We start from the raw sequence: 24,310 nt of genomic DNA, 5'->3' as shown, positions 1-24,310 counted from the left end.
GATAATCTGATATTGTCTTAATATAAGATAAGCTGATATTGTCTTAATATAAGATAATCTGATATTGTCTTAATAAAAGATAATCTGATATTGTCTTAATATAAGATAATCTGATATTGTCTTAATAAAAGATAATCTGATATTGTCTTAATAAAAGATAATCTGATATTGTCTTAAAATAAGATAATCTAATATTGTCTTAATAAAAGATAATCTGATATTGTCTTAATAAAAGATAATCTGATATTGTCTTAATAAAAGATAATCTGATATTGTCTTAATAAAAGATAATCTGATATTGTCTTAATATAAGATAAGCTGATATTGTCTTAATATAAGATAATCTGATATTGTCTTAATATAAGATAAGCTGATATTGTCTTTTAATAATTGAGAAAAGTCTTAAAATCAAAGCTCGAGATGTTTAACTTGTCTGCTGATTATTTCAGGTGGGTGGCATATTAAGGAGCTGTATTCATGAATTTTCAATAAAATTAGAAACTTGTCTTTTATATCTAACCCTTATTATTACAGAAGCATTTTATTGAACCCTTCAAACTAAGAAGATTTGACCAAGCAAATCAAGAGCATTTTTCATTGAAAGTTTTCCTTATCATATCGATACAGAGAAGCAGCAATTTTGAACCAAAAAATGCAATAAAAAATTTGGTACGCAATAGATGAAATAAATTTTCCTTTCTGCATCAGTTTATGACCTTATACATTACAGTTCTGGAACTTTCCCCAACTATCATTGTGTCTGACTTTATATAATGTGTTATTGTTAATGACAAAGGCTATTAATTTAAACGTTTATTTAAATAAGGTATTAACTTCCTCGCCACAGAAATTATCATAATATTGTCTCAAAGACATTCCCAGCAATTCAATATATATAGACTATTTCACTTAGATGACAAACGAGGATTTAAAGTCAGGTCTGATGTCCTCCATTTTATTAGAACTTTAATTACAATAGTACAAAGTGTTACATATATAATCTACTAACAGATTGATTTTATTGATTTATAATTTAAGATGGATATCAATATTTACTTAAATCCATTATCCAATCAAAATAAACTCACTTCAAATAGAATATGTTAATAATATACAAAAATTGACTAAACCACAAATAATTAACTCTTGTTTGTTTTATAAAAACAAGAGGCTCTCAAGAGCCTGAATCGCTCACCTTAATTCTTTTGGTTAAATCTCTCATCAATGATTATTTTGGCTTTTCAATTTATTTAAATGTTTTTTGGATCGTCCTATTTTCTTCAAAAGCCAAAAAAAATAATCATTTTCTCCTATGTTCTATTTTAGCCATAGGAGGTATGTTTCTTGACATACAAGGAAATAAAATATAAAATTTATACTAGATACTCTGAAACTCATTTAGCCTAAGTTTGGCTGAAATTGATACAGCAGTTTCAAAGGAGAAGATTTTTTAAAGTAAGTCAACATGATGAACAAATTGTGAAAAAAAGTCTTTAAAGGGCAATAACTCCTTAAGGGGTCAATTGACAATTTTGGTCAAATTGACTTAATTGAAGATCTTACTTTGCTGAACATTATTGCTGTTTACAGTTTATTTCTATCTATAATTATATTCAAGATAAAAAACAAAAACAGCAAAATTTCCTTAAAATTATCAATTCAGGGGCAGCAACCCAACAACAGGTTGTCTGATTCATCTGAAAATTTCAGGGCAGATTGAAATTGACCTGATAAACAATATTACCCACGTCAGATTTGCTCTAAATGCTTTGGTTTTTGAGTTATAAGCCAAAAACTGCATTTGACCCCTATGTTCTATTTTTAGCAATGGCGATCATGTTTGTTGATAGATCATAACTTCGGATACAATTTACAAACTAGATACCCTAAAGAACATTCAGTTAAAGTTTGGAAGTATTTGGCCCAGTAGTTTCAGAGGAGAAGATTTTTGTAAAAGATTACTAAGATTTACGAAAAATGGTTAAAAATTGACTATAAAGGGCAATAACTCCTAAAGGGGTCAACTGACCATTTCCATCATGTTGACTTATTTGTAAATCTTACTTTGCTGAACATTATTCCTGTTTACAGTTTATCTCTATCTATAATAATATTCAAGATAATAACCAAAAACAGCAAAATTTCCTTAAAATTACCATTTCAGGGGCAGCAACCCAACAACAGGTTGTCTGATTCATCTGAAAATTTTAGGGCAGATAGATCTTGACCTGATAAACAATATTACCCCTGTCAGATTTGCTCTAAATGCTTTGGTTTTTGAGTTATAAGCCAAAAACTGCATTTGACCCCTATGTTCTATTTTTAGCAATGGCGACCATGTTTGTTGATAGATCATAACTTCGGATACAATTTACAAACTAGATACCCTAAGGAACATTCAATTAAAGTTTGGAAGTATTTGGCCCAGTAGTTTCAGAGGAGAAGATTTTTGTAAAAGATTACTAAGATTTACGAAAAATGGTTAAAAATTGACTATAAAGGGCAATAACTCCTATAGGTATCAACTGACCATTTCCGTCATGTTGACTTATTTGTAAATCTTACTTTACTGAACATTATTCCTGTTTACAGTTTATCTCTATCTATAATAATATTCAAGATAATAACCAAAAACAGCAAAATTTCCTTAAAATTACCAATTCAGGGGCAGCAACCCAACAAGGGGTTGTCTGATTCATCTGAAAATTTCAGGGCAGATAGATCTTGACCTGATAAACAATATTACCCCATGTCAGATTTGCTCTAAATGCTTTGGTTTTTGAGTTATAAGCCAAAAACTGCATTTGACCCCTATGTTCTATTTTTAGCAATGGCGACCATGTTTGTTGATAGATCAAAACTTCGGATACAATTTATAAATTAGATACCCTAAGGAACATTCAGTTAAAGTTTGAAAGTATTTGGCCCAGTAGTTTCAGAGGAGAAGATTCTTGAAATAGTTTACTAAGATTTACGAAAAATGGTTAAAAATTGACTATAAAGGGCAATAACTCCTAAAGGTATCAACTGACCATTTCCGTCATGTTGACTTATTTGTAAATCTTACTTTGCTGAACATTATTCCTGTTTACAGTTTATCTCTATCTATAATAATATTCAAGATAATAACCAAAAACAGCAAAATTTCCTTAAAATTACCAATTCAGGGGCAGCAACCCAACAAGGGGTTGTCTGATTCATCTGAAAATTTCAGGGCAGATAGATCTTGACCTGATAAACAATATTACCCCATGTCAGATTGCTCTAAATGCTTTGGTTTTTGAGTTATAAGCCAAAAACTGCATTTGACCCCTATGTTCTATTTTTAGCAATGGCGACCATGTTTGTTGATAGATCAAAACTTCGGATACAATTTATAAATTAGATACCCTAAGGAACATTCAGTTAAAGTTTGAAAGTATTTGGCCCAGTAGTTTCAGAGGAGAAGATTCTTGAAATAGTTTACGACGACGACAGACGACGACAGACGACGACAGACGACAGACGACGACGGACGCCAAGTGATGGCATAAGCTCACTTGTCCCTTCGGGACAGGTGAGCTAAAAAGAGTGTTCAATAAATTTGTTTAGATATTTTTTTTTATAAATTTTAGTTTAATTTTGATTTATACAAAAAAATATTTACAAATAGATAAAACTTGATTTTTGGAGAATAATTTTTTTCATTTTTAAATATGCATTTTTACTGATAATCTTTTTAACACCATCTTAAATATAAATTAATAATGAAACAAAGCTTAGGAATAGAATAAAGAAGTACAAGTATTTTTAATATTATACTTCATAGATAATTAAAATTGTTCAAGCTTTTAAATATTTTTTTCCTCCATGACAACCTACACCACAAATAAAAACATATAACATGTGATTGCATATAATTTTGCAATGCCTTTTCTATCAATTTATACCATGATTTTGCAACTTTTTTTCAGGCCTAGACTATCAATTTTCACCTTCATTTTGTTATATTTTCGAAACCTTTTCTATCAATGTTTACCTTGATTTGTTATATCTGCAACGCCTTTCATATGAACTTTATTTTCATTTTGTTAAATTTGCTAATAAATGTTTACCTTCATTTCATTATATTTTTCTAATGCCTGCCTTTCAGATCTCTCTAAATCTTTCATTTCAGCCTCATATTTTTCTCTCAATCTCCTAAGAAAATAAATTTATTCACTCAATTACAAGATCATTGAAATTTATCCAAACAAAATAGCTAATTATACTGTAAATCTTGACAAAATTGATAGTAAAAATTAAATCTCCATAAATTGCATACAGTATCCTCTCATATTTTGGTAAATTGTTCAACAATTGGCTTTTTCAGAATCTAATGCATTTTGGGTAATATTTTCACAAAAGTACACCAAAACATTCTGATTCAATAAAATCCCTCCCAGACAATGGAAGTTTATCAAATTGCAAAAAGGTATTTTCATTGCAAAATGTAAAATTTGATAAGTTAAAAAATATTGAAAATACAATTATTGTGGCCAATCAAATGACAGCACTCTGTTAACAATTATGCTGTGGATTTAGCTTTTAATCTGTACAAAAACAGACTTGATTCTTAATTTTCATCAACATATTTGAACATTTAATACCTCGTTTTATGTTCTGATGCTCGCTCTATATCTTCTCGTGTTGATGTGGCATCATCCTCTAGTTGTGTGATCACCATTTCTATTTCCTTGTCTCGCTCTCTTTTCACCTGCTCTTTCAATTCTCGTTCTTTTTGCACAACCCATGTTTCTTGCTTCTTCAGAAAATTTTGCTCCCAAGATTCTTTTTCTAGCTTTAACTTTTCTTTACTGTCTCTCATTTCATCCTAAAATACAAATTGATCATTGATTGGTTTGATCTGAATACTTTGATTAATCTGATAAGAGTGTTCACAACAGATTGACTACATGACTTGCTGTACATCAGACATATTATAAGATTAAATACCTTTGTAAAGGAATTTATTGGCGTATATAAACTCGACCAAGTCACTCACAAACAAATAAAAGTCCAAAGGACTTTTATGATATGTTTGTGAGTGACTTGGTCCAGTTTATACACCAATCACAGGGGCTCCTTTCATCCTATAATCAACCAAATTTTCCACAAGAAAGGGAGAGCACAGGCCCCCTGGATTTGCCTATGGACTGTTTTTGATGACATTTGACAAATCTATACAAAATATAACATTTGCCATTTGAACAATCAAAAGGTCCATCTCCCTTTTGAAAAGGATATCCACAAAGATTTCATATAAGTAGTCTGCATCATACAATTAAGATAGTGTATGTACATTCAAAGTTCAAGCCTGTAGATAAAGATGACACACATTTGTAAATGTTGGACCCTTTTGGCCCTAATTCCTAAACTGTTAGGACCAAAACGCCCAAAATCAATCCCAACCTTCCTTTTGTGGTCATAAACCTTATGTTAAAATTTCATAGATTACTGTTAACTTATACTAAAGTTATTGTGTGAAAACCAAGAAAAATGCTTATTTGGGCCCTTTTTGGCCCTTAATTCCTAAACTGTGGGGACCAAAACTCCCAAAATCAATCCCAACTTTCCTTTTATGGTCATAAACCTTGTGTTTAAATTTCATAGATTTCTATTTACTTATACTAAAGTTATAGTGTGAAAACCAAATGTCTTCGGACGACGATGACACCAACGTCATACCAATATACGACCAAAATTTTTTCTATTTTGCCAAATTTTTCAATTTTGCTGTCGTATAAAAATCAAAATGCATGGTTAAATACAGCATATCAAAGAACCTCATATATTCAATTTGTGTTGGACCAACTTGAAAACTGGGCCCATAATAAAAAAACTAAGTATATGTTTAGATTCAGCATATCAAGGAACTCCAAGTATTTAATTTTTTAAACCTAGTTTAATTTAGACCCTTTGGACCTTAATGTAGACCAATTTGAAAACAAGACCAAAAATTAAGAATCTAAATACACGGTTAGATTCGGCATATCAAAGAACCCCAAGAATTATAATTGTTGATGAAATCAAACAAAGTTTAATCTTGAACCCTTTTTGCCCCAAATTCCTAAACTGTTAGGATCAAAACTCCCAGAATCAATCACAACTTTCCTTTTGTGATCATAAACCTTGTGTTAAGATTTCATAGTTTCTAATAACTTATACTAAAGTTATTGTGTCGAGGACTATACAAGCCTTTTAACGGTGAAAACTTAGTTATCTTTTACGCCATGCCACAGTTCAAATCCACAAATCTGTTTATACGTAAACACAACAACATAAGTATCTGAATACCTTAGCAACAACAACAATTTATAGCATGCCACAGTTGAATTCATCTAAACAACATAATAACTTACATAATGCCGTCTTTCTTGTTCTTCTCGACTTTTTTCATATTCTTGTTTCATAGCTGTTAATGCATGAGCATGACTATCTTCTAATTGTCGTTGTAGTCTATCTAACTCTGTTCTCTGTCGTGTGGCCTGCTGTGATACACGATCTTTCTCTTCCTGGACCTCAGCATGTAACCTCCTCCTCTGTTGCTGGTAGGCGTCTTCCTCATTCTTTAACTCTTTCTCATATCTAAATAAAGGTACATACGTGGTAATGGAATGATATCAGAAATAGTGCTTTATTATAGGAAAGTCATATTGTTGGCAGAGGTCATTAATGGTACATTTTAAATAAATAAACTTAACCCATTAAATAAAATGCACTTAAAGAAATAGTAGATAAACAATCAATGCTAGGAAGAGACTGTAATGTTTTTTTCTGATTTGACAAAGTTAGAACTCTTCAACTGATACCTATTATACTTGTAGTATGCTTGTCTGCCTTCAACTAGAGTATTTAGATTTGTTTTCATTATCTTAACAAATTGTATTAAAGGGAGATAACACTATCTGAATTTAAAAATCAATGATATATAAATGTAAAGGAAATTGCTGAAATTAATTAAGGAATGACTGTAATATTTTTTATGTCTATGAAGAAATAACATAAAAAATTTGGTGCACACTGAATAATGCACTGAGCGGGTTATTTAACAGTGTACACCAAAATCAATGATATATAAATGTAAAGGAAATTGCTGAAATTAATTAAGGAATAACTGTAATATTTTTTATGTCTATGAAGAAATAACATAAAAAATTGGTGCACACTGAATAATGCACGGAGCGGGTTATTTAACAGTGTACACCACATTTTTTATGTTATTTCGAATAGACAGAAAAAAATTTACAGTCATTTCTTATAATTTAATTCTAAATTCCATTTTAAACCGTAAAAACCATGAAAAAATGTTGATGACGTCACTGTCACATGACTAAATTATGTCTATGGGCTGAAAACACAATAACGTCAGCCAATCAGAAGATGCGTTACATCTAAAATTAAATTATTAAGATATATAAATGTAAACAACATTCAAACCACAATGTTAATACCTTTGTTTGCTGAGTTCTCTTTCTCTTGCACAAGCAGCTTCCTTTTCTTTGGCTAATTGATCTCGCAGTTCTTCTGTCATTTTAACATATCTCTGAGCTGCTCTCTCGTCAGATTCCAGTAACTCAGCTTCATGGATCTGTTTGATTTTCTTTAACTCAGATTTATGTTTTGCAATCAATCTTTGAATTTCTGGTTCTAATCCTTTAACTGTCATTTCCTACAAAACACAATTCATAAAGAAGTTATAATTTGTATTTCTGAATTAAATTGTTTTCTGACTTATTCTTATAAAGTGAAAGCTTCTAACTTGTATGCTTTATATGTTGTTTTTTTTGTGGTTGCCTTTTTCATATGTATTACTTTGTTTTTATACTTCATTTACAGAAATGTAAACTTCAATCTTTATCAGTGTTTGTGGTTTATATTTGTTTTCAATTGTTTCAATTTTATTTCAATTACTGTCCAAATCCCACCACCACCCTTACCCCTTCATCTTGTGACTTTTCTGCTTTACTAATTAATCCTTTCTATATTTTCATCTGGATTTCTTTTAATATTAAAATTCATTCTTTTCTCTATATTAAAACAAGAATGTGTCCAAATTACACTGATGCCCCACTAGCACTATCATTTTCCATGTTCAATGGACTGTGAAATTGGGTAAAAAATCTTATTTGGCATTTAAATTAGAAAGATCATATCATAGGGAACATGTGTATGAAGTTTCAAGTTGATTGGACTTCAACTTCATCAAAAACTACCTTGACCAAAAACTTTAACCTGAAACTCCCACTTTCATTTTCTATGTTCACTGGACTGTGAAATTGGGGTCAAAAATCTAATTTGGCTTTAAAATTAGAAAGGTCATATCATAAGCAACAAGTGTACTAAGTTTCAAATTGATTGGACTTCAGCTTCATTAAATACTATCTTGACCAAAAACTTTAACCTGAAGCGGCACAGACGGACGCACAGAATTACGCATGGACGGATGAATAGACAAACAGACGAACAGACGGATGCACAGACCAGAAAACATAATGCCCCTCTACTATCATAGGTGGGACATAAAAAACATAATGCCCCTCTACTATCTTAAGTGGGGCATAAAAATGAAAATCATAATTAATAAATTTTACGAGTCTGAAGCACTTATCTGAATTTACCTTAATCAGGAACACTTAATACCAAATATTTGGGTGGATGTACAAGAACTGAAGCATATGAAGAGCCCATTCACAAAAAGGGACCTAATAATAATAATAGCCAAGAGCATAACTTCGATTCTCACTTTTGTCTAAAATCAATTATCAGTTTTACCACTTACTTTAATCTTTTTCGTTTTATCTTCAATCCATCTTTCTCTCCGTAATTTTTCTGCTGCTTCATGCATGTCTTTCAGCTTCTGTGTTTCTAAACCATGTCTAAAATAATTCCGATTTTTTTTTTGTAAAATAAAACACAAAATAACTGTATAACATCATTTCCTTTGATAAAGCAGTGGTGGATCCAGAACTTTTCATAAGGGGGGGGGGGGGCGCTGACTGACCTAAAAGGGGGGGGGGCCACTCCAGTCATGCTTCAGTGATTCCCTATATAATCAACCAAAATTTTCCAACAAAAGGAGGGGCCAGGGCCCCCTGGATCCGCCTATGTACAGCATGTATATTTTATTTTTTTTCATTTATTTATAGTTAAATAAAGAGCTGCTGAACCAACGTCTCTTATATTTTGTGCTGGTAGAGTTCCCTTAAGTGGATACCAGATGGTATGCAGGGTTGTCAAATAAAAAAATCAAATACCGCTACATTGACAACAACACTTAAGTTAACTGCATCTTTTATTGTCGACATGTTTCGACGATTAGATCGGCTTCATCAAGACAAAGTGTACAAAATTAGAACCCCTGAAGTACCTAAAAGTGGCATCATGTATGTGACGTCATAATTGTCAATTGTTGACTTTGCTATATCATTATGTAATGTTGAACAGAAAATGAATCAAACATAGTACAATGCAAATGAAGTTACTAAATTTAGAGTTAATCTATAATTTTTCGAATTGTCTTTAATTTTAAAATGGTTGTAAACTATTATAATGGAAAGTGTATAAATAAAATGTGTTTTTAAATAGAAATATAAATTTGTGTAACATGAATGTAAATACAATGTCAGTGTATAGTTGTATAAAGTTTCTTCCTAATTTGGACAACACTTTTAGAGCACACCCCTACCACTTCGACTGGGTTCCCTTTGGCTGGAGGTACTACTTCCAATCGCGTCGGGAATACCGTAAAGTGGTTTACTGTCGCAAAATTTCTTGGCATTATTGGTTGAACTGGAAATGGTGGTTATTAAGTTCCCTTAAGTCAGGACAACTGTTTTATTTCAGAATGACAGACAAAACTGCTAAGTGAAAGGTCAGGTATAATGTTTATTGTTAAAATTAATGTTCCTAATCATAAATTGCAGATTTTGTAAATGGTGGGCATTTCACCTCCTATTAAATAGGAAGTTGACCCCCTTTCCCATTATACCTCACTTATATACTGTAGTTATTTACCTATCATCTAAAGATCTAATTTTATCCTGGTATTTCTTGTCTATAGTCTTCAGCTCCTTCACTAACTTTTCACATTTTTCAGACATAGATTTTTTGTCATCAATAAGCTGTAACAGAAGATACAATTTTACCTTAAAAAATATCCAATTAAAGTTATGAATGTAAAAATACCACATATCCACCTTTGATTCATATCATTTCTGTTACCAGAAAAGATCTTTTTACTATCATTTCTTATGTCTTTATTCCTATCATTTAAATAGTCTCATCTAATAATATTTCAGAAATAATTCAGGGGGGGGGGGGGGGCTTGAATATATCGTGATTTTACCGCGGGTTGGCCCTTTATGACAAATCTTTTACCCTGAGCAATAGCGAGGGGTAAAATATCGACATAAAGGGACAACCCGTGGTAAAATCACGATATATTCAAGCCCCCATAAATTATTTCGATTCTAATAGGACAAATACAGCAATTGTTTTGGATCGAAGCGCTCTAGGTGCAGGCATTATTTGCCGTTCCCATGAATAAACCTTTGATTAAATTGACGTAAAAGAACGGAGCAAACTGAATAAATGATATGCTTAAACATATTAAGATAAGTTCAGGTGAATCTAAATGATAACTGTACTTTAATGCCTTATATATATACAAAAATGGCTTATATAACATATTTTAGCATTGTTTGCTTTCATTTCCTTGTTGTGATGATTTTTGGTTTCACAAGCGTGTATTTTCATGTCAAATGCCTATTTTCTGACGTCAACGTTCTATGACGTCGTGTAGCTTATTCATAAAAAAGCATATGACGTGGGAGTACGATCGGAACAGCTCAAACAATATATTCATATTTTACCACGGGTGTGTACTCAAAGCGTTTGAAGGATGTCATGTTAGAATTATATATATATTTCTGATAATCTTAATCTTTTTGACTATATTAATTATATGCAAAACTTTTAATTTAAGGAAATAATCTGATCAATGTTCAGAGCAAGGACAGGACATTTTTTGCTTTTTTTATATAACACACTTAATGTTTTCACTCAAATTGCCTCCTAGATGCAGATGACATTACCTGATCTATAAATCCTACCTCCTATATAGATGACAATACAATTACCTGATCTATAAATCCTATACAGATGACAATACAATTACCTGATCTATAAATCCTATACAGATGACAATACAATTACCTGATCTATAAATCCTATACTGGTGTCAATACAATTACCTGATCTATAAATCCTATACAGGTGTCAATATAATTACCTGATCTATAAATCCTATACAGATGACAATACAATTACCTGATCTATAAATCCTATACAGATGACAATACAATTACCTGATCTATAAATCCTATACAGGTGTCAATACAATTACCTGATCTATAAGTCCTATACAGATGACAATACAATTACCTGATTTATAAATCCTATACAGATGACAATACAATTACCTGATCTATAAATCCTAAATCCTATACAGATGACAATACAATTACCTGATCTATAAATCCTATACAGGTGTCAATACAATTACCTGATCTATAAATCCTATACAGATGACAATACAATTACCTGATCTATAAATCCTATACAGATGACAATACAATTACCTGATCTATAAATCCTATACAGATGACAATACAATTACCTGATCTATAAATCCTAAATCCTATACAGATGACAATACAATTACCTGATCTATAAATCCTATACAGATGACAATACAATTAACTGATCTATAAATCCTATACAGATGACAATACAATTACCTGATCTATAAATCCTATACAGATGACAATACAATTACCTGATCTATAAATCCTATACAGATGACAATACAATTACCTGATCTATAAATCCTAAATCCTATACAGATGACAATACAATTAACCGATCTATAAATCCTATACAGATGACAATACAATTACCTGATCTATAAATCCTATACAGGTGTCAATACAATTACCTGATCTATAAGTCCTATACAGATGACAATACAATTACCTGATCTATAAATCCTATACAGATGACAATACAATTACCTGATCTATAAATCCTATACTGAACAGATATATCATGTTAAGGAGGGGTATTTGCGAAAAATACCAGTCGAGAAAATGTTAAATTTCACGAGCCTTAAGGCGAGGGAAATTCATTCTCAAGACTGGTATTTTTCGCAAATACCCCTCAATAACATGATATATCTGTTTAATTACACCGAATGTTAATGTACTAAAACTCATTGATGATCGTGACGTTACAAGCGTCCAGTCGGATAGAGTATTTTTTGGCAAATACCACGGCAGAGAGGGTAAAAAAGGCATATCCTTTTAGCAAATACCCCGGCGGCGTTAAAAATGAACGATATTCATTTGATAACAGTAAATTGGTGAAAAATACACTGGCTATTAACCAATCAAAACCCCGGATTCTTACATAGGGTGTAATTAAGATGACAATACAATTACCTGATCTATAAATCCTATACAGGTGTCAATACAATTACCTGATCTATAAATCCTATACAGATGACAATACAATTACCTGATCTATAAATCCTATACAGATTACAATACAATTACCTGATCTATAAATCCTAAATGTCTTTTTATAGCTTCCTCATATTCATCTTTTTGGACATCTAATCTTTTGTTCATTTCTCTTTCTGCTTCTCTTGCATGTCGTACAGTTAACTCCCTTTGCTGGTTCTATTTATAGAAATAAATAAAAGGATATATATTTTACAACGCTATTAATAGAAACAAAACAAATACCATAAAAATACTGCCATTTTTCTCCTCGATTTCCATTTGCTCACTACACTTATGTTATTCAACAACAATAAATATAAACCAAAGTTTTCATTTCTATTTTCCTTTTAAATACAATTTATTTGCTCCACCAAATTATGTTGAATAATTAACAGAAAATTTCAAAAACTTTCTGCGACAAAGATACACTTTTATTATTTTATTCTAATTCCAGTCAATTACTACAAATTCCATGCATTTTCCCAAATTATGTTAATAACAATAAATTACCAAAGCTTTCTGCAACATAGAACAACTTCTCTTTTTCTCGTCTAATTCCATTCTCTGTGACAGAACTGTAGACGTTACTTCATCAGCAGCCTCCTTAGCATGGTCCAACTGTAGAAGTTCATCAGCCGATGGTACTAGCATGGGAGGTAACTCAAAATTATGAGATTCTTTCGCTAGTTCCTATGATAAAAGAAAAAGGACTTTAAACAATTATTTCAATTGGGATTCAGGAAGGAATAAATTTAAACTGACATACATGTTTTTAGATTTAATTCCTTAGTTCCAATAAATTTTCAATGGTAAATTTTTTTATACCAAAAAGTTGTACTGCACAAGTTTTGTAATACATAGAATGAAATAGTAATGTGGCAGAAAAGGGTAGGTAACTTAAAACTTATCTACAGCACTCAGACTTATATGGCATTTAATAAACTGTTTATCCCATTTCTCAATTTTTCAAACATGAAACAACACCCTTGATTGTTTTATATCAGAGGGACCTTTTCAAACTTAAGGAGTTGAAGTTTTTTTTGCTCTATGTTGAAGTTCTCATTGTGACTTTTAGATGAAGAGCAGCAATAAAAGCCTTGTTCTTTTGCTTGTGTGTATTTTTGCTGTGCATGTTCTAATTTTGAATCATGGATGCATACCCCATATTCTTCGATTGTGTAGATTCTAATATTGGGTAAATCTAGATTGTCTAATTAAAAAAACAGTTTCAAGTTGCTAATCTTTAAGTTAGTTCTTCCTAAAAAAATATTCTGTAGACAACCAAATTTTCACTTAGCAGATTTTCAATAACTGATGATTTATTCTAAAATTATAATGACGAAAAATATACAACAAAAATATGTGTGCACACTACACTGTTTTTTATAGTGTGTACAGAATACTTTACCTGGTCCACAGAACTGAGTCTGTCTGATGTCTGTACTTCATCCAAGAAGGTCATTATACTTTTCAACTTATCGTCTGTCAAAAACCCACTTTTACTAACAGACTCTCCTACTGAGTTTAATTTCTGTAATTTCTCTGTTGTAAGATGTGATTTTGTTGAATCTTTATCTATGTCTTCCACTATAAGAAACAAATAAACATATTAAAACATTAATAATTTTTTTGTTTATATCTAATAAACAGATTACAGTAGAAAAGGAAAATAAAATTAACACATCAGATTTATTCTAAGGTATAAAGTTTTCATGTAATGGAGAAAATAGTAATCAACTTGATGTGTTGTGTCCATTCAATTGTTAATTTTTGTGGGTTTAATGGGTAGCAGCAAATCACAAAAATAAGAAATCCACGAGAATAATCCTGAAATATGAGTATTAAGTCTGATGCTACTTCCACGTTATAGTGTGTAACTCTAGTAAAGTATTGACTTGCTATTAACACTGTAACATTAAATATGTATGTGAAATAAAATACCAAAGTATTTAAATAAAATCATTAGAATTTAAATTTTTGACTTTATTAAAATAGTTCATGGAAAATAACTGCAAGTCGTTAATTGCAGGGTCATAAATTGTTGATTAAAAATCAGAAGTATTTTAAGTACAGGACATTGCACGTAGGTTATTTTGTTTGTGACAGTACTGACAGGAACATTAAATTTCACACTTTTGACTTAAAAATTAATTGACAAACTTTTAATGTGGTAGCAAGTAGGCCAAAAATTGCTTTTAAAATAAAATGTTGATGAATTGCTTTTGAAGTATTTTTGTTTTCCCAAAATTTGGTTGAGTGAGTGTGAGTAGTTTAGGTTTATACTTACACCATGCATTCTTAGTGACTGGTTTAGGAGTTTCCAACTGCTCATCAGCTTCTAACTTTTTAAGAGTATCTAACAGATCGTCTAATGTTGTTTTAGTTGATGCAGCCTCACTTCTTTCTTTTCTTGCACTCTCTCGACTAGACTCTCCGGGGTTAATATTTGATACTGACTACAAAATGCAACAAAACATGAAGGTAATTCTATAATTTTAAATAAAACATAAAGGAGTTATGCATGAGAGATAAAAATACACCACAGTAAGTCATAATTTACTGCAAAGATCATTCTGTTTTTATAGATACTTACATTGATTCATTTAAAAATGATGCCCCATCATATCTTACTAACAAGTTTCATTATGTTTCAGACAGAAATCCATACACCTTGAGAAATGCTGTTCGAGGAAACCTTATACTCCCTAAACCAAAAACAGAATTATTCAAAAAATCTTTAATGAATTATGGACCATTCTTGTGGAATAATTTGCCAATACCGTTAAGAAATATTACAAATGTTAATTCTTTCAAATACAAAATAACAGATCATTTATTGAAATCAACCTAGCTGTATAAATAATATTAAAAACTGATTATGTCATCATGTTTATTTTTTCCTCACATTTTATCAAGTTGTATTGAACATTATTATCATACTTGACTTTCTATACTAATGTATGCAATGTATATGTTTGTATTTTGTTTGATTTTTCATGATGAGGGCCTCAGGGAAGATTAGTCATATAGATAACTGTGTAACCCTCTAAAAATAAAGTATTGTTGTTGTTGTTATCAAGAAATTCAATATGTATTGTTATACAGGTAATAATAACCCTATCCTGTTGATTATTATATATTGCCATTGAACAACGTCAATGTTTTCCAAGACTGTTTATGGTGTCGTTCCACTAAATCAATTAGATGTGTACTGATTGACATTTTGTTTTAAATACATTTTTTTTCCTAGTTATTTTTTATTAGCTCTCCATAACTGCAGGTACTCTCAGATCAGTACTTTTTGTCTTTTATGTAGTAACTACTTAGACCACTCGGCCAGCGAAGCCCCTATATCACAATCAATGTTATAGTGTTTGAACTAATGTGGGTTTGTGTATGTTTATATGTGTGTAAATACCCCTTCTAAATTATCATCCTCATCTTTTCAAGTTAAGAAACAGAAATGTATGTGTCATGATTGATGTTAGTGTGTTTGTATTTATGTCGGTTTGTGTAAAGAATGTGTGTAAATACCTCTAATAAATCTTCTTCCTCATCTTTAAGTTTAGAAACAGAAATGTGTGTGTCATGATTGATGTTAGTGTGTTTGTGTTTGTTTGTATGTGTGTAAATACCTCTAATAAATCTTCCTCCTCATCTTTAAGTGTAGAAACAGAAGTATTACTATCTTTAGATTTACTGGGTACAGGACTGACTGGTGATTTCTTCTTTCCTACACGTAATGGTTTTTTAGTTATTTTGCCACTTGCTTGTAAATATGATATTTCCTCCTCTGCTTTTCTTTTAACTTCTTCCCTTTTTAGTTCCCTTTTTTTCTGTAATTCCTGTAGAATATGAATAAAGTATGTAAATATTTAGCGTTCATCAATTTTTTCAAGTTATACAGTAGTCTTGTGATTCCATGTGATTTCACAGTAGATACAAGTGCTTGTGATTCTTTGTGATATAAGGGAGGTAATCCTTCATGTTGAATCAGAATATAAAGAACTGTAGGTAATTTCTTTGTGTGTACCCCATAAGTATGCCATTCACTGATGTTCCATTATTTTATACATTCTTATCCAATCAAAAATGTTTTGGTGTACATTTTGGAAATATTACCAAGAATGCACTAGATTTTGAAACAGCAAATTTTGATTCTTTGTGATTTTCCAACAGCTGCAATGTTGAGTGAAGGACTATTTTTTATGTTAAAGTTTTGAAAAAATATATACATGGACTATTCTACAGAAATGTATTCTTAAAGATTTTACTGCCACTTTTAAGCACTGCATAAAAGTCTGCATTTAGGCTACTTTGTGGTGGACAGTTTTTATTAATGGAGGAAGCTGGAGTGCCTAGAGAAAACTAACAACCCTTGATAGGAAAACTGACAATCCAAGTCAATTAAGATTATTGTAGTGTTCACCTGCGGGTTTCGAACTCACAACTTCAGTGTTGACTGGCTAGTGATTACAGTAGTAACTACTAAGACCACTCGGTCACTGAGGTCCCTGATATAAATATTATTTAAAAAATAAAAGCTGTTCCATAAAAGAATAAATGAGACACAGTGAAAGCAATTTGAAATCTTAGCTATGGATGGGTGCCAAATCACTTTTGCACAATGAAAATGTAAGAGAAATTTGTAAAAAAAATGCCTCTATAAGCATTGGACCAAGTTTGAAAGAATCTTCTTTGAACTTGGTTACAATGATGTATGTTTAAATGGAACAGCCTTGAATTAATAGGTATGTTTAAATGGAACAGCCTTGAATTAATAGGTATGTTTAAATGGAACAGCCTTGAATTAATAGGTATGTTTAAATGGAACAGCCTTGAATTAATAGGTATGTTTAAATGGAACAGCCTTGAAGTAATAGGTATGTTTAAATGGAACAGCCTTGAATTAATAGGTATGTTTAAATGGAACAGCCTTGAAGTAATAGGTATGTTTAAATGGAACAGCCTTGAATTAATAGGTATGTTTAAATGGAACAGCCTTGAAGTAATAGGTATGTTTAAATGGAACAGCCTTGAATTAATAGGTATGTTTAAATGGAACAGCCTTGAATTAATACAATGATGTATGTTTAAATGGAACAGCCTTGAAGTAATAGAACAATGTGAATATATCTATCAATCAAAGAGCTGAATAGCTCTGAGGGGAAAGACGGCCCTTGTTTCTATTTTATTATGTTTTTGGAAAGGGGGGGGGTATCTTTTGATAGTTTACATATGAAGAATGAAAAAGAGAACCGCTAGAACATGTAGAAAGGTTGACAATATTGAAATCAGTTGTTGTTTATGTAATTTCATTTCCTTAATTTAGGATTCAATTTGGCCCAATGGAAGTGATCTGCATCTTCTAAATCTAAACATTTGATTAAAGTTGATAGCTAATTATCTAAAACTCAACTGAATTCTGTCATTTCACAACAACTACAATATTTTTTGAAATCTTGATTGTGTACCACTGAACTGCAGGCTAGGGCCATTTTCCATTTTTTGTGACAGTACTCTTGGATTTTAAAAGTTTTTTCTTTAGAAAGTGTGGACTGAAAAATCTATTCAGTTTTAAATTTCCATTGTTAAAGTTCTTAGTTACAACTCTCATCACAGGGAAACAGGTACTAATAAAAAAAAAACAATATGAGTGATGTAAACTGTGTGAAGCTTGTTTCCAAATCATAATTTTGAAATATTTGTAAATATAAATACATGTATGTTAAAACTATAAAAATGCAATTTTTTTTTAAATTTTTTTTACCATTACAATGATTATGTAGGTACACAAAAATTTAGTTTTAATAGAAGACTACTAATCCAATGAAATGTCACATTTGAAGTGTTTAAATACTTTAACTTTTATTTTAGTGGATAATTACTCATCAATTGAGGTGCTCCTGAATTGGAGGAAGATTCTCAGAATTTTTACAGAAACAAGTGGTCTCACTAATTAACAACAAAAAGAATTTTAGCGACAAGAAGCGACAAGAAGAATATGTTTTTCTTGTCGCTAAATAGTCTTCTTGACGCTTCTTGTCGCTTTTTGACGCTTCTTGTCTCTAATTAGTGAGACCCGAAAAAAGTAATAAAATCGTTTCTTTCCCCTGTGTGATGTAACCCCACGATCTTTGTTTATTTTGAAAGTTGTTGACCTACAAATTAAAGTATTGCATGTTGATGTTTAAATCATCTACAGTAAACAAAATTATGTTTAGATTTAACAAATACAAATTTGTGATTAGTGCACGATCTCTAAGAATGATTTAAATAACCAGTGAACTGGTGAGGATATCCCTGCTTCTTCCAAGAATGACGTCACTATAAAATACAATGTAGGTTGGATATATTTAGAATATCTCGTCATACTAATTTTTCCGGATTGTTAAATAAACGTAAATAGTGTAAAGGAGAGTTCAAGATACGATAATTTCGTGAGAAACAGAAGGGAAATGTGTAAAAAAGTGTTTAAAGTCAAACTATTCATTTCTGGGTCTCCTTCTCTTCAATCTAAGTAAGATTTGTTGGGGGTTTTCCCACACTATAACATGTATAAAAACAAAATGAATGATGTGAGGGAGTGTCACTCTGGTCAACCCCATAGGGGATTGACGGCTTGAAGCCGTCTTTCCCCAAAAAATCAAAGAAGGGAATGTGCTGTGTTTCTCATATATTACAATATTAGTTCATTTCACACCAAAATATTGCTGCTCGGGATATTTATGGCACCACTATTTTACAAATATCAAAAAAAATCTTTCTTGAAAGTAAAGATTATAACATTCAATATCAGATACAATACTGATCAGAGACCAATACAGGTAAAAAATTGTATGGGACAAAAAAAGGTTTGAAAATTATAGTAATTCAATTTATCATCTAGTTAAGGTAGATCATAAGTAAATATTTTTTGAGACAGAATTTTATTATTTTTAGCCAGAATGAAGATTTTAATATGCTCTTTTCAAAAATATAATAAAAAGGAGGGGTCACCGTGCTATTTTTCAAGTTATGAGTCGTTAAAAATTGCCTAAATTTGGTTAGATTGTTCATGGAAAAACACATTTGTGTGCATAAAAAAAATCTATGAGATAGAATTTTAAAATAAATTGCGAAAAGATAGGTTTTGTAATATGTTTTAAGAAAATAAAAAGAAAAAATGATGTCACCGAACTTGTTTTCTTGCTACAAGTAAAAAGAAAAAAATTCCCTATCTGTCCAGTATAATTTTTGTACTAAAAGAGTTATCTTCCCTTAAATGGCTCGTTTGAAAAAAATGATTATAAAAGCAAGAAAATTGATATTTGTTTAAATATTTTGGATCATACAATAAATTGCCAAGTTTTCTTTATATTATTAAACAGTATAACCATTAAATTGCAAATCTGTCTTCAAATTGCAGATTTAAGCAAATAACTAGACCGATTTTTTACTGTGATTGTTCAATCCAAGATGGCGGTATACCATGAATCTACCTTAAGAGAGAACAAGAATGTGTCCTCAGTACACAAATGCCCCACTCGCACTATATTTTCTATGTTCAGTGGACCGTGAAATTGGGGTAAAATCTCTAATTTGGCATTAAAATTAGAAAGATCATATCATAGGGAACAAGTGTACCAAGTTTGAAGTCGATTGGACTTCAACTTCATCAAAAACTACCTCGACCAAAAACTTTAACCTGAAGCGGGACAGACGGACGAACGGACGAACGAACGGACGGACGCACAGACCAGAAAACATAATGCCCCTCTACTATTGTAGGTGGGGTATAAAAAGAGATCAAACCTTTTCAGAAAAATATCAGGAAATCATAGCGAGTTAATAATTTTCATATGAAGAGCAAAATTGTGGAAAAATTATACCTGAATAGCTTGTTGTCTTGCTTGCCTAGCTTTTTCCTCTCTTAATTTTTTCCTGTCTTCAACACTTTTTTTCTCACTTTCATCCTCACTAAGAAAATCTAAGTCCAATATTTTATGATCAACATGATCCTGTTTTTTCTGTTGAAGTAAACGTTTAAGGGCTGCTTCTCCTGCTTTCACAGTTGCCTCATTTCTCAATTGCTGAGCTTTGTGCTCACGATAGCATCGCTGAATTTTTGTTGCTGCATTGTTTAAAGTCTTTATAAAATCCTCTGCAATATTCCGACCTATTTGTTGTGATGTATCTTGTTTTTTTAATTGTTGCGACACATCTTGTTTTTTCACTTCATTAACAGGAGTTTTATGTTTAATATTTTGATAAGAATTTTCTATATTTGACAACGATGCTTTCACTTGTTGAGGTTTACTAGTTACAACCATATTGTTAGCGATACCACTAAAGTTACTAGCTTTAGGCACTGCGTCTTTCACAACCCTATCACGTTGACTTTTCACAACCCTATCACGGGGACTGAGGAATAAATCATTCATTTTATCTTGTTGAAGTTTATGTTTTTCTTTAAGTGCTTGTATTTTACTCAAGCTGGATGATAAACAGTCTTCTTCTGAATCAGAGCTGCTACGAACACTAGATGGTTGGAAAAAATTCTCCTGTCTGTCTGATGGAGGTAAAAAATCATCAAAATCTTTATTCTCTGTTCTTGCTGTACTATTTGTTTTTGATGTACTATTAGATCTTGCCGTACTATTTGTTCTTGCACTATCACCTGCTCCAAATTTCTTTGGCTGTAAAAATATTATTTATTATTGAAAGAAAATGCTAATAGTACTTAGATTGAATACTTTGAAATAATTTCAAATGACAGAATCATACTAGCGAGCAATCTTGCTCACCACATGCTTCCTTTGGAAGAAAGCTTCTACATTTCCAATTATCATAAATATCCAAGATATAAGTTAGTAAAATTCTTCATTCAAAGAAGGACATGATCAAATTAAAGAGTAGTCCTTGTTTCAGATCTTTCTGATTATTTAACTCATTCACATTAAACTATTATAAAAATTGTTAATCCAGTTTTTTTCTTTATAGCTTCGAGATACAGTGTTCTGCCCATTTTTTTCAAATAGCACCAGAAATTGCACTGTTCCGGTAAAACTATATTACAACATTTATAATCTATTGATAGAGCACCATATAGTATGTTATAGTAAATTTATGTATTGTCATAGTAATAATCAACATTAGACTCATTGGAAATTGAATTACAATTTTTATTTGTTTCTTTTTGTGTCTTTTGGTGGAGTTCTCTGTACATGTACCCTTCATATCTTTTTATTCATTTTAATTAGGTAATAATTGATGCAAGCTATACTTTATTGTAGTTTTAACATGGGTAGGCATTGTATTCATGATTATTTTTTCCTTGAGTGAAAGTGAGGGCTAAAATAACATGAATATAATGCATTCCCATGTTAAAACTACAATTAAGTATAGCTTACATCAATTATTTCGATTCTAATTAAGACAATTACAGAAATTTCTATGTCCAATGTGTATAGGTGTAGAGCGTTTGTGTAGTCTCTTCCGTGAACCTCCTTTTTCTGTTTGTAAACAGGCTCACAGCATGCAATGTATATTTTCAGAGGGAGAGGTTTTGACCAGTTAACATGAACATTGTCTTTTCTAGGTCAAATATGTCAATTGTGAATTGTAACACATTGTAGTCAGTAACAACATGTGCATTGATTCATTTAAAGAGTTTGAAAGTGTTTTAAGTTAATGAAATACATTAAATTCATGCCAATTCGATAAAATTCATTTTTCTGAAGTAGTCAATATACCCATGTACAAACAAATTTCATTGGATTTCGAGCATGGGTTTGTTTACAAAGCAAAAGAAGCATGTCATTTTAGAATTCCTATTAAACTTACGCTTGGCTGCCAGAGAACTTTAACTGCATTGGGTCCTGGTTTCTTCTGGGAAGCTGAAGGAGCTTTGATCTTTGGTTGCATTGAATTCTCAAACAGTTCCAGGAAGTCATCACTGAAAAAATTAAAAAAATGTTACTTTTCTTATAATGTGGGCTAAATAATTAAAATAAAAGCATTATGTTCTATCTATCTGACCATACAGATTTTTTATGGTGTCGCGACCATAATATGCAGATGTCCAATGATGTTTTAAACTTTTGACCTTGTAGATATCTTATGTTTTGCCTTGAACTTTTTTGCAGATGTCTAGTGTTGTCCTAAACTTTTCAGACCTTGAAGATGTCTTATGTTGTCTTGAACTTTTCTGACCTTGGAGATGTTCAATGTTATCCCGATTTTTTCTGACCTTGAATTTGTCCTACCTTGCAGATCTCTCATGTTGCCTCAGATTTTTCTTACCTAGCATGTCTTCCATGTTGCCTTGGATTTTTCTTACCTAGCAGAAGCAGATCTGCCATGTTGCCTTGGATTTTTCTCACCTAGCAGAAGCAGATCTGCCATGTTGCCTTGGATTTTTCTTACCTAGCAGATCTTACATGTTGCGTCAGATTTTTCTTACCTAGCAGGTCTTCCATGTTGCCTTGGATTTTTTTCACCTAGCAGAAGCAGATCTGCCATGTTGCCTTGGATTTTTCTTACCTAGCAGAAGCAGATCTGCCATGTTGCCTAGGATTTTTCTTAGCTAGCAAATCTTCCTTGCTGCCTTGAATTTTTCTTACCTTACAGATCTGCCATGTTGTCTTGGATTTTTCTTACTTTGCAGATTTCCCATGTTGCCTTGGATTTTTCTTACCTTGCAGGTTTGCCATGTTGCCTTGGATTTTTCTTACCTAGCAGATTTAGATTTTTCTTATTTAGCAGAAGCAGATCTGCCATTTGCCATGGATTTTTCTTACCTAGCAGAAGCAGATCTCCCATGTTGCCATGGATTTTTCTTACCTAGCAGATGTGCCATGTGGCCATGGATTTTTCTTACCTAGCAGATCTGCCATGTTGCCTTAAATTTTTCTTACCTAGCAGATCTGCAATGTTGCCTTGGATTTTTCTTATTTAGCAGAAGCAGATCTGCCATTTGCCTTGGATTTTTCTTACCTCGCAGAAGCAGATCTCCCATGTTGCCTTGGATTTTTCTTACCTAGCAGAAGCAGATCTGCCATGTTGCCTTAGATTTTTCTTATTTAGCAGATCTCCCATGTTGCCTTTGATTTTTCTTAGCTAGCAAATCTTCCTTGTTGCCTTGGATTTTTCTTACCTTGCAGATTTGCCATGTTGCCTTGGATATTTCTTACCTTGCAGATTTGCCATGTTGCCTTGGATTTTTCTTACCTAGCAGATCTGCCATGTTGCCTTAGATTTTTCTTACTTAGCAGATCAGCAATGTTGCCTTGGATTTTTCTTATTTAGCAGAAGCAGATCTGCAATGTTGCCTTTGATTTTTCTTACCTAGCAGATCTACCATGTTGCCTTTGATTTTTCTTATTTAGTAGAAGCAGATCTGCCATGTTGCCCTAGATTTTTCTTACCTAGCAGATCTGCCATGTTGCCTTGGATTTTTCTTATATGGCAGAAGCAGATCTGCCATGTTGCCTTAGATTTTTCTTACCTTTAGAGATCTGCCATGTTACCTTGGATTTTTCTTACTTAGCAGAAGCAGATCTGCCATGTTGCCTTAGATTTTTCTTACCTAGGAGATCTCCCATGTTGCCTTGGATTTTTCTTCCGAGCTGAAGATGCATCACTTCTTTGACTTAAATTATCAACTCCTGTTTATATATAAATAATAAGTTAAATTCAACAATGTGTTCACAAAGTGTCAAAATGCAGTCTTTACTATTATTGACAAA

The 24,310-nt window shown here is 31.7% G+C and overlaps 1 protein-coding gene across 1 annotated transcript in view; it reads right to left on the bottom strand.

Moving 5' to 3' along the window:
- LOC139487425 (centrosomal protein of 131 kDa-like) overlaps positions 1-24,310 on the bottom strand; it is a 39,022-nt gene that overhangs the window by 5,777 nt on the left and 8,935 nt on the right. The window contains exons 4-17 of the mRNA XM_071272188.1: positions 24,151-24,229; positions 22,407-22,518; positions 20,453-21,259; positions 16,217-16,426; positions 14,869-15,037; positions 13,990-14,168; positions 13,092-13,271; positions 12,633-12,758; positions 10,036-10,142; positions 8,801-8,897; positions 7,473-7,690; positions 6,381-6,606; positions 4,629-4,852; positions 4,095-4,179 (exon numbers count right to left, since the gene is read on the bottom strand). Of these exons, the coding sequence (XP_071128289.1) occupies positions 4,095-4,179; positions 4,629-4,852; positions 6,381-6,606; positions 7,473-7,690; positions 8,801-8,897; positions 10,036-10,142; positions 12,633-12,758; positions 13,092-13,271; positions 13,990-14,168; positions 14,869-15,037; positions 16,217-16,426; positions 20,453-21,259; positions 22,407-22,518; positions 24,151-24,229 (2,819 nt within the window). The remainder of the gene's footprint in view (positions 1-4,094; positions 4,180-4,628; positions 4,853-6,380; positions 6,607-7,472; positions 7,691-8,800; positions 8,898-10,035; positions 10,143-12,632; positions 12,759-13,091; positions 13,272-13,989; positions 14,169-14,868; positions 15,038-16,216; positions 16,427-20,452; positions 21,260-22,406; positions 22,519-24,150; positions 24,230-24,310) is intronic.

Source organism: Mytilus edulis, chromosome 9, assembly GCF_963676685.1.
Source record: "Mytilus edulis chromosome 9, xbMytEdul2.2, whole genome shotgun sequence".
NCBI classification, from domain to species: domain Eukaryota; kingdom Metazoa; phylum Mollusca; class Bivalvia; order Mytilida; family Mytilidae; genus Mytilus; species Mytilus edulis.
The sequence above is the reverse complement of the archived record's forward strand: the minus strand, read 5'-3'. Positions and strand labels throughout refer to the sequence as shown.